This window comes from Malus domestica, chromosome 13 (assembly GCF_042453785.1).
Source record: "Malus domestica chromosome 13, GDT2T_hap1".
In the NCBI taxonomy this organism is placed as follows: domain Eukaryota; kingdom Viridiplantae; phylum Streptophyta; class Magnoliopsida; order Rosales; family Rosaceae; genus Malus; species Malus domestica.
In genome coordinates, this window is record NC_091673.1 from 5,935,837 (window position 1) to 5,947,841 (window position 12,005).

The 12,005-nt window shown below is 35.6% G+C and overlaps 1 protein-coding gene across 1 annotated transcript; it reads right to left on the bottom strand.

The window, feature by feature from the left end:
* Positions 1-965: 965 nt before the first annotated feature.
* LOC103451940 (AP-1 complex subunit gamma-2-like) lies at positions 966-11,818 on the bottom strand. Its single transcript, XM_008391390.4, has 18 exons — positions 11,461-11,818; positions 9,517-9,819; positions 9,205-9,346; positions 8,122-8,295; positions 7,450-7,629; positions 6,789-6,943; positions 6,333-6,423; positions 6,030-6,193; positions 5,735-5,789; positions 5,411-5,533; positions 5,205-5,300; positions 4,337-4,464; positions 4,092-4,196; positions 3,702-3,961; positions 2,862-3,107; positions 2,602-2,777; positions 2,081-2,185; positions 966-1,526 (listed from the first exon to the last, which is right to left on the bottom strand). The coding sequence occupies exons 1-18, from the start codon at positions 11,490-11,492 to the stop codon at positions 1,431-1,433; spliced, it is 2,631 nt and encodes an 876-aa protein (XP_008389612.2). The 5' UTR covers positions 11,493-11,818; the 3' UTR covers positions 966-1,430.
* Positions 11,819-12,005: the final 187 nt, after the last annotated feature.

Sequence of the window (12,005 nt, forward strand, 5' to 3'; positions counted from 1 at the left end):
TAGTGTTTGTTCACTATATATCTAATCATCTGTCACGTATTTTTTTATCTAACTCTAATTAACTTTCACATTAAATATTATTTTCTGAATTTCAAAAATATTTAACTAAGGTTAAATGAAAGAACACATGGTAAGTAATAGATGCATGGTGAACATACAACATAATTTATGATCCTGAGCAAAAAATGCTCCGTTGTCTTCTGCACAAGCTAAAAGCACCATTAGAACACCAAAAACACTTTAGTTTGGAAAAGCTTCTTTAAAAATCATTTTTGGTAAACATAGACAGAAGCACTTTTGAACTAAAAGAGCTTTTTATTATTTTAAAAGCACTTCTACGCAGACCATTTCAATATCACTACGGTATGTAACCCTGCATCTATCTCTTGTTACATAGCTTTACCAGCCAACTTAGGAAATCAACAACCAAAGAATGGTAATTATTCCTCTTGACAATTTAAATATAAATGAAATAAAAGGATTAAATTAACAAATGGTACTTATTAACTACATTGTAAAAGATGAAGAATTGGTACAAAGAAAGATGAAGATGATAGAGAGAAAAACCAGAAAGATTGTATTGATTAAAATGGAGAAAATGTATACAAAAGAACTTAAGGAAATGATAGCTATACAATCCCTTATATAGCCATATAACCTAATTACAATAATACCCTTCTAACTATACTAACCAATCTTATCCTTATGACAACCTACCAACACATTTCAACTAACTATATTCTTCATTACTAAGTAACCATGTCATCACTAATGACTATGGTTAATAGTACTGCTATTCACACGCCCATTTTTACCTCTCATACACCCTTGTTAATTTTTGTCTATTGAATCATCTTTAATTCAATCAACCCGAAAACCGAAAATTGAGAATGATGCGTGAGAGGTAAAAATAGGTGTGTAGACAGCACCGACCTTAACAAATGGAGTACAATAGAAGAGAAACAAGAAGCAAAATCAGCTTTCATTAATATCATCGTTTAAAATTGTTACATTTAAAGCGATATATATAATATATAAACCGACTGTTGTTAAAAAGAAATATATGATCTCAAACAATAACGCTAATAGAGAGCAAATCCAAACTAAAAAAAATGCAAGTAGGAACAGCACCACAAAATCTCGACGTAAGATACTACAGCTCCCTCCTCTCGTGCATCAGAAGCAAAATTTAATTCCCACAATTTCGTACAGGAATAATTTGTAATAATGTACATAAAACCTCCTACAAGGGGATGGGAACGGGCGACTTACCGAGCCACTCGATAAAACCCCGCTCCGAGGAAAAATCATTCCCGATTGCCACAGAACATGCCAACCCCAAACCGAGCAAATGAACATAAGGAAAACACTGCACCGACATCACGGTCTGTTTGAATCTGTCTTTACCCATCTGTGCAAACTACTCAACCTCATAAACCCGGCGGAAATTTACTGATTTGTCCTTCCTCCAAGACATCTTTGTTGTTCATCTTGTAAGCTATCCGTATGCGCATGACAAGCGATTTCTGAAAAGATGTGAATTTTCTTCACTATCCACAACATCCACCAAACAATGAAGGGGATAAAAAGAAATAAACCATAGCTCTTATGTTAAGGATCTACGTCCCCAACTCAGTGTCATTGGACTAAACTTGGGTTGAGGTTACTAAAATACAGCATGGGTTCCAAACGTACATAAACCATACAACATTGTGTTCTAGATATCAATATATAGGGAGGTGATCCAACGGGCCCTAACGTAAGCAAAGGATTAACACAATGATTGCATCTCAACCATTAATAAACAGCTCCATGATCCCTACAATTTTTACTATATGTCATGCTGTACTACATTCATGGTCAGCTACTACGGATGACTGGTTCTATCTGGTACATGCATCTCATACTACAAGGAATGGAAGGGGCTGGATGGAACAAAGGAAAAAGCACAACTAAACAACAACAAAAATTTGTTTAGCCGCTGGTAACTCTCAAAGGGCGGAAAGGAATGAAAAGAATTAACATGAAATGAATTGCTTTCGCTTGCTCATGACATGCAGCAGTCAAATTCAGAACATACCTTTCCAAGTTGGCTGTTGGTAACTCTCAAAGTTTGTGTGACGGACCCATTACCACTTGCGGGCAAAGTATTGCTACTAGCCGGTTCTAAGTGCAATTGAAGAAACTGCAAATTGGAAGCACATAAAAAGAAATCAGAACAGCAAGTTGAAATTAACAACAAATAAACAGAATCCATAAGAACATCAAAGGCTTCAACTAAAAATCATGGGCAAACTTTCAATGGTTACCATACCATTAGAGGAGTACAACAACAAAGCACAAAAGAATTTTGTGAGTACAATGTGGGAATCTATACAGGACCACTCAGGTTTCATTCATGACTGAATTTACTAGCACACAGAGTTTCTCTTTTATTCTTTTCGGATACACCAAGGCAAGGTTCAAGTTTTCAAGTTCTGTGAATTCTAGAAGAGACATTCAACTTTGCATCTAAACTACATGAGAATGGGAAATCCCATTGAAAACAGACAACCTAAAAGAAAGAACAGTAACAGCGTAGATTTAAGTGACCAAAATCACCTTTGGAACAGCTGCCTGAAAAATAAAATCTGTATAGACATTAGCGGACAAATTTGTGAATGTAGCCTCGATCACTGTTGTTTGTGGATTTCCAGGCTGCTTTGAGAAGTTGAAAACCATCCTTAAGTTGCTGCTTTCAAATGCCACTACAGATGGATAAGCTGTGCCATTGTTTTCTGCTTATTTAAAAAATAAGGCTATCACGAAATAAACCCAATCATATCTAAAAAATAAACTTTTCCGGGTTGATAAAATTTTACCATGTTTTGGGGTGCTAGCAGCAAAGCCATCCAACAAATCAATCACAGGGGCAGCTCCCGCAGAAGAAGTGGCTTGTATTGAATTTGAAGATGGAGCTGCTAGTCCTAATGGTGAAACAGGTGTTTTGTTTCCTTGACTGGAGGATAACATATCTGGTAGAGATGAGCTGCTTTGTGTAGGTGAACCGATAGACAAGAGATCCAGTAGAACATCGGTGCCATTATTATTTAGAGAATGATTTACACCTAAGAGAATAACAAACAATACAAGGTTTGAGAATTGAGAATTGAGAAAAGAGACATAATGCAAATACTTTTTCTTCTTTCCCCTTTGTCTATTGGTATATCTATATAACGCAACACCAAAACAATTGAAGTCCCATATAAATTATTCCTTATATCACCACAGCAAGAAACAGATTCAATTTAAGACGAAGAATATTACAGTTAACTATGGGTTGCTGGGAGGCATTACCCTTCATAAGTTCATAGGGTTTTCTTACCCCATTCATAGGACTAAATCAAAATTTCAAAGACAAGCACGGACCAGAGAAAGGTTTGGTAGAATTAAGTATTTCATTTCAATGCACTACGATGCCGAAAAAATAAAATAACTAGTTATGGGATATGACTTCAGATTCAAAGTAGAGAGTTGAGAACACTACCTAACCCATGCCCACAAAACTAGTTATGGGATATTATATCAGATTAAATTTAGGTTTTACATATGCCCCAACTTAAACATAATATAAGATGCTCCATGTAATGACGATGAATCAGGATAGTGGTTCAATTTAGTACTTCTGGCCCATAAAGTGACATAATCTTTTCCAAACTAACCAGATTGTTTAGAAGCTGGTGCCAAATCAACACCAAGAAGATCATGAAGCAAATCACCACCAGAGGAGCTAGGTGCTGGCACATCATCTGAACCTAGATCAAGTAGATCCACAAGAGGAGCTGCAGAAGGTTTGGCAACTCCATTTGGCAGATTGATTGAAGCACCAACAGGAGAAGAAACAGTAGATTGCATTGAACCAGCCTTCTTTCCGATGAAAGTTGCCTCATCCAAAACTGGCATCCTTTCAACCAGTGTAGATCTGCACAAACTCATTGTCAGATTTCATGTTTAACGGAAGGGCTACTGGAGCATGGTGAGAAAAGAGAGAAAGAGCAGAACATAGATTATGCCGTTACAAAAAATAGTTCTAACTTCTTAAACCTGGATACCTAATGTTCTGATGCTTTGCAATAATAGAGTTCAATTCAATGGATCTTTGCTGCAATTCAAGGACAAGGCTTCCTTTGTATTGAACAACTATATCCTTGATCCTCCTACATAAGTCATTCAGATAACAATCATGCTTTGTGTCATAAGAGGAAAATAAGATTAATATATTAAACGCCATGTCACATTATTTGGGAAACTTGGTAAACAGTTGAACAGAATTTTTTACAAAGAAAAAAAAACATACTCTGAACAAGATGGGAAACGCGAAGATAGTTTCAACAGAGCAATCAAACCCATTGATTTGGTAGTTAGATCCGAGGTATGATGCTTAATTGCAACCTCTATAACATCCACAGCATCAGACTCTGTTACCTGTTTAACAGATAAAGTAATTTGTCAGGAAACTTTGTTAAAAATTCCTAGACATTTCTTTTGCAATTTTTTTTTTTTTTTTTGAGTTCTTTAAAAACCGGTTCAAAAAATGAGTGATTTTTTCTGGGAGAACCAAAAGGGCATTTCCCATTTTTATAGGAACTTCTGTACCAGAAACAATGGTATCTCCAATTGGAAGATATATAAAAGCATGTAAACTAATAGGACCCCAATTCCCTACCACCAACTTCTACCACCAACTAAAAATTTGAGAGTCTTCAATCAAATATGAAGTGTTTCACTATGCCATCACTTCAAATCAGAAAATGGCTAATATTCATTTAGATATTTTAATGTTTTAGCCTTGAAAAGATAAGCAAACACTTTGCAGAAAATATCTAAATGACTATTAGCCATTTCTGATTTGAAGTGATGGCTAGAACACTAAATATAATCATAGATCTTGAATCACTGTTCCAACTTATTAAAACAGCGGTCTTTTATTAATTTTATGCTAATGCAAGAAAGATGACTTCAGAAAAATTTTAAATAAATAAAAGAGAGCTCTGCTACTAAAAGCTCATATATTGGGCATACAAGGGCATGCACAGATTCTTTATGCTTTTCATGTTAAAATAAATAACAATTGCTAAGTGCAGGTGCTGCATGTAACTTTATACAATTAAAAGATGAATGCAGAAAGGTGAGATGAATGAAACACATGGAAAGGGTGCACTCACTGTTATTGGGTCCTCTATATCGAGCATGCCAACATTGTTAACCAACATGTCACCGTATTCTCCAATGCACCAAATTGCTACTCGAACAAGACTTTCCTGTATAAAATATTATACTCAAAAACATCAATGACATGCAACCTGGATACTCAAGATAATAGGGACTTTAAAATTGATAATTAATCCTATCAAAGCAAGACAATGATCACCTGTTCAGCTGATAATTGGAATGCTCGGTATAACACCCTAACTGTATATCCATGGAGATCAGAAGCATTGCTAATCACAACAATAAGTGCGTGCCATACTTCATCTTTTACAAAATTTCCAGCCTACTAAGCACAACATAAAGATCAGTACTTCTTTGAAACAAATTCCCAGTTCAGTATAATAAAAGTAGAAATAACCATCAAGTAAATAAAGAAATTCAACAAGCAGACATTAGGTATAACATGCCAAAAACATGTGCAAGATACAAGACCATCACAAATACAACTTAATTAATACTGACACCACTTCATTTGGATTTATACCTCAGAGAGAACCTTAAGCATCTGGTCAATGTACCAAATCTTCTCGGGGGAAAACCTAAATCATGAGAGGTGAATGCACATTAAATAATAGTTGCTAAAATAAAAATGCGATGAAATGCTGAACCTTGTTGTTGTAAAATAATCTTACAATACGGAGCAGTATCACAACCCTACCCTTCCCCCAATAGTCAATGAGCTCTTTCGCTAAATTTAAAAAGAAAAAACAACCCACTCTAAATTTAAACTGCATAAGTTTTTCTTTTATGATTTTATCCGACTAAAGTGCATATCTTACTTTGTAACAATGGAGCAAATTTTTGCAGTAAGATCTCCCTTGAATTCTTCATCACTTACTTCCAAATAGTCAATAAGCTCTTTTGTTAGAGGTTTCACATTGCTCTCATTCACAAGCACATAAACAAGCTCAAGGGCCCTCTTCCGAATTGAGGCATCTGAATCCTGAAAGAAGATTCAAGTCACAAGATTTTCAAGTTGTACATTAATCCTAAAGAAAAGTTGAATAATAAGGCATTTGAGTCAACATTTATTGGAAAAGGAGGCCTTCTTAATTCTCATAAAACACGAGCAAACAATATACCTTTACACATTCCAAGATAGTTGCCCGATGCCTCTGCACAGCTTGAGCATCAACTGTAATTGCCTTCATCAGCATGTTTAATGCAACATATCTGGAAGGAATAAAAGAAAATTTCAATGAAATAACAAAACAGGAAAACAGCTAAGCAAGAACATAATAAAGTCAAATGATCACAAAGCTTCAGTATTGGTTTGTCACATTTATCCAAAACAGTAAGCAATTCAGGGTTAATTGGACAAACCAAGTTGAGAACCCCAATGCACTAAAGTATAATGTCTAAACAATTGCCAAAGTTGGAAAAATTCAACACTGATATGGTAGCAGACAATAAAACATTGTCCAAGTTAAAATATCACAAAAGACCTGATATTGTTGTCACGATTTGATAAGAAGGAAAAAAAACTGATATGGTGACAGAAATAAAGCTTTGCATACGTTAAGGTATCATAGTTAGACCTGATATTGTTGTCACGATTTGATAAGAATCTTCCCAAGATATTGATGGCAAGCACACGTAAGCCACCACTATCTTCAATGCTCATGATAGTTTCAACACATTCATATAGGATTGCATTTCCTGCATTTTTGTTTGACTCGGTTTTTGTCGCCACCTAGGAAAAAATAAGAGTCAACTTTAGAAAGAAAATCACAGAATAATTCAAATTACGAAACACAATGGTAACGAAGTTAATAGTTTTGGGAATATTCTTGTTGGGAGTTTTTCTTTCGTAGGTAATGTAGAAGTTGAAATATATTTACAACATTAATAACTAAAGATTAATAGTTACACAATGGCAAAGATATTGCAGAAACATCAGCTTATTATATGGCAATAGATATTGCAGAAACATGGACTAAATGCATGTGATAGTATTTCCTCAGTCCTCACAGCCCGAATTCAATACTGAAAAATTAGCTACAATATGCAAGTTGTGACTAGTGAGTTTTTTTTTTTTTTTCCCTCTTGCTTACCTTTAATCCTTTATTATCATCAGCACGAGGTTGAAAATTTTCTTTTGTAGGTACGAAATCTTTTTACAGCAGTAATAACTAAAGATTAATAGCTTGCAATGGCTAATAGCAAAGATGGCATGAAATAAACTCTGTAGCAACTTACCTGGGCAAGTATGTCATTCATACATTCACTAGCATCCGCATCTCCTTGGCCCAACACACGTAAAAGCTTTAGCAATCTAATATGCAGGAAAGGATCTGCGATCCCAGCAATGTCATACTCAGGGGCATATGGACTATTCACTACATCCTTAAGTGTTTTTACCAAGCCCTCGGTGCACTTCTGCATTAACAATTAGTTCAAGTTATTAGAAAACAACACATTTTTTCCCTTTTCAAGTTAACTTTTCAAAAGTTCCCTAAAACAACACTTTCAAATTAAAATAATAAACAACTCTATATAGGAGCATCCATTACACATAACTGCTAAGTGCTAAAGTCCATATGTTCTAGATTAACCAGAGTTCATACAAAATTTAGATCTGCTACAATAATCCTGAAAGTAGAACCAGAACTGTAGCGCAATAAGAACTGGTCAATTGTAAAGCTAAATTATCTTGCTCAAGGAATCAACATGATAACGATCTTTGTAGTTGTATGCATACTCGCCAATATGAACACTGTACAACTTACAAGAAGGCATGAGAAACAGCCTATTAGTTAACATAGCAAAATTAATCCCAATTACAACAATCATATTGCATAAGAACACCATTTCTGCATTGTCTCTTTTTAAGTTGTATAGAAGATCTATTATAGGCCATAGTCAAGTTACCTTTCTGAAATATTCAAGGGCTTCTTCACTGACTTTACAAAGATCTGTACAAAGTTGAACCCCTGTTATTAAAACACCATGATGCTTTTCTTTAAGTAACGTAGCAGCAGGATTAATGAAATTTTCCGCCAGCTCAGGGACTTTCCTTATAATCCTTATAGAGCACAATGCTGCCTACATTTAACAGGAGTGTAGTCAGTTCAAAATAAGAGAAAAAACTGATAAATGAAACATAAGGAGTCCAGGAAAGAAAGAAGAAAAAAACAATGCCAAATTACCAAACACAATTTGAGGGAAAAAAAAAAGTGTAATTTTTCCCCAACAAGATCAAATGTCAAATTTCAACACATTGACAGTTTTTGTTCTTCATAAAGAAAGGGAAGCCACCAGAAAAAGATGATATGTACAACAAATTTAATATTGGCAATTAGGAATCAAACGGCATGAGAATTTCTAACTTGCATATAAGTATTAATACAGATTCAGACAATTGCATTTTAGGTGCAAAGAGATGGACCAAAAATTTGTCAAAACATGTTCCAAAAGCAGACCAATGCAACAAAAAGGTTGGTTTGCGCAGAAACTCAACGACCAGATAGCTCAAGTGTTTGCGGACCATAAGAACTAATATAAGACATTAACTAAATATGTAGCAGATATTCATAAGAGGACATTTAGTTTAATTCCTGAACAAAACAATATGTAAGAAATTCAGCCATGTGTATAATAAACGGTGCAGAATCTTGGCATTGTTCAAGGAATGAGCTTTGAAGATTAAATCATATGATATAGTTTTTGCGTCTAGTTATGAAATAATTTGATAAGGCAACCATGAAATGGTTTCCAGTCCAGTGCCCATGAACTATACATTTTTATAAAAGAAAATTTAATAAAAAGGAAACTCAAAGAAGGTCATTGTCAACACTTTCCGGAATGCTAAATTAATCTCAAGGCTTAAAATAATTATGGCTCTTCCTTCTCCCTTCCATATTTTCCAATCTTGTGAGATTAACATACGATGCCATACGCAAGTTCCAAAACAACAAAATCTTGGCCAGATGAAAATATATTAGTAAAACTCACCTTTTTTCGGATATTTGGATCTCGAAATTGCAGCAACCTTTCCACTTCTGGTGCAAGATCACGAGCCATTTCAGCTGAACAAATATTTCCCAGAGCACAAAGAGCAAGTCCCACAATATATTGGTTGGTGTGATTGAGATCTCTGCATACAAGTTAAGGTTGCTACAAGGAAACATAAACTTACATTATCTTGTGTGCTTGTGAAAGTATTGTATCTTTGACAAACTTATTAATTGGTATTAAAGCAGGGGAAAAGCAGATCAGAGTGAGCAATGCTTTTTCTAATGAAATAGTCATCTAAGAGGTGGATACTGTTTCAATGAGTTTGTGACCAACATCAGAACTTCTTGTCTTTCATCAAGAAGCAGCATGAGGCCAAGATACCCTATTCTCTTCTCAGGAAAACCAGCAGATGCAATCAATTTCAGGCACTCCATTTGACCAAAATGTGTGGGATAACCCAGCATGTGGATGAACATGAGCTTAGCAAGGTTACGATGCCTGTAGTCATGATCATTTTCGTTTATGGATGCACGAATAGCAGCACACTCTTTTCTAACAACAGCACGTTCCTCCGCTGCAGTTTTGCAAGCACGTATAGCCCGAATCATGTCCCTGCATTTAAACAATACATAACATATTACACGTGAGATTAGGTTAACAATTATGCATGTCAATCATCTTGGGTGAAAGAAAATATACTAACAAGGTGATAACTATTTAGAATTTACTCATTTGGGTACATCATTCCTAACAATATGAAGTGCCCTTAACAAAATTCATGGAAAAAGATTCAAAACTAGAAAAATAAATGCTATGATTTGGAAACTATATAGGTTGTGAGATCCTAAAAGTGACTTGAATATTTGAAATCACTTCATTTTCCAGCCAATCCCAGTTTCTAAGAGGAATGAGAAGATTTGACACGTTGTAAATTACATACTTCAACATTGTGCCTTCATGGCCCTAAAGGCCATTAACTTTAGCTGACTGTTAGGTTCCAATTCTTTCAAGCTTTCTATTGAACTATTCTATAATGAAAGTAAGATCATAAGGACTAGTGTTTAGTGAAGAAAGATAAGATGGAATCTGACATACGTGTGAACTCTGACATCACAATTTGTCATTTTTTTCCTGGAATCTTTCAAAGATCATGTAGAAACCTCAACAGCTAATATGTGCCAACTTGCTTAGCTAATACTAATGACATTGCTTTAGGATTGCAAACCTAATTCAGAACAGTAAATAGTTCCCTAGTGGCAGCTAATCACCCTTCCAAGCACTTGGCAAGCATTCAAAATCGCAAACCCACTATGGTGACACTAAATTGAACCATTGGAACACCAGGGAATCCCTCTATCAAGCTACATCATGCTTCATGAGTCTCTGACCATGTTAAGAGGTACCACAGTTTGCTAATAATGTGAACTTCCAACGTAAAAATCGGGTTCACTCTTTCTAAGCGGGAGAAATGACAAAAAGGGAAAAGTCTTAGCACTTAGCTGAGCTGTGAAATGTTCAAGATTTTCCCAAAATACAAAAACCTTGATCTGCCCGATGTATCCTTTTACTCAGGAGTCATATCTATGCACTGACAAAGCAAAAAGCCAAAACAAACCACTCTGCAAGAAGAACCTACTGCCTTTGACAATGCCAAACACCTTGAATGTACATATATCCCAATCATACTCAAGAGTGGAACTATGCTTCCCTGACATAGAGTTTTCACTAAACCAACTTGGAGGATTGCCTTGTCAACACCCTTGCTCCTTTCAAAGAATCTTGACAAGAACAAACCCGACACTTCTACACCTTCTGAGGAATTCTTAAGAACTATAGATCAGGTATTCTCCTTCCATAGAAGCAAACACCAGCCTATGATGCCGCATACCAATTACACACCCAAAGGACAATGCAATTAGCTAAGTAGTGTACAAGCCCACACATTCCAACATTTACTCAGGTAAATTAAACTACCACCCCCTAATGAAGCAACAAAACCCGCCACGCATTTCGCAATAAAAGCAGCTCCAACTACTTGGACCAAACATACTAAAAGTTATAGATCAATTTCAACTACAATGCATTCCTAACTACACAATTAAGCTGCGGTGACGGCGAATCTTCCCGAATCTCAAAAAATAGCAATAAAAACAAACCGAATTTTACAAAATTAAAATCCGTACGTATTCATATATGAATTTCAACAAGTAATCTGACAATTGGGAAATGAGCAAGGGTTTTGTGAATTGTTACCTCAGGCGCGTGCCGGACGAGAAGGGATTCATGATTGGGTCCGTGGTTGAAGCTCCGCGAAAGCTCAATCGGATCCGCAAATGGGAGGCAAACCTAGCAGCCGCGGCGATCAATCAACTGATTCGGGCGGCAAATTGGATGGTTCGAATTCGGAATCCGAGATCCGAATACGTTACCGGAGAGATCTGGGTTAGAAAGTGTAGAGAGAGAGAGGAGAGATTTGGATCTGAGAGAGAGTATTGTGTTCGAGTTTTTCTCTTCTTTTGTTTCAGGGTCTCTTCCTTCCGTTTACGATGAAAATGCTCTTTTTTGGTCTTTGTAAAACTGAAAAATAATAAAATAAAATAAAAATATGAAATTGTTATTACTTTTCCAAAAATCTCTTTATACATCCCTAGCTTTATATATATGAAAAGAATAAATGATATTTTTAGAGCACCAATAACACTTTTCTAAAAATATGCACCCAAAAAAATTAATATATTACAAAATCGGCACTTAAATTCTCTAGGAGTGGTGATTGAGCAAGGACAATCCTCTCTGAA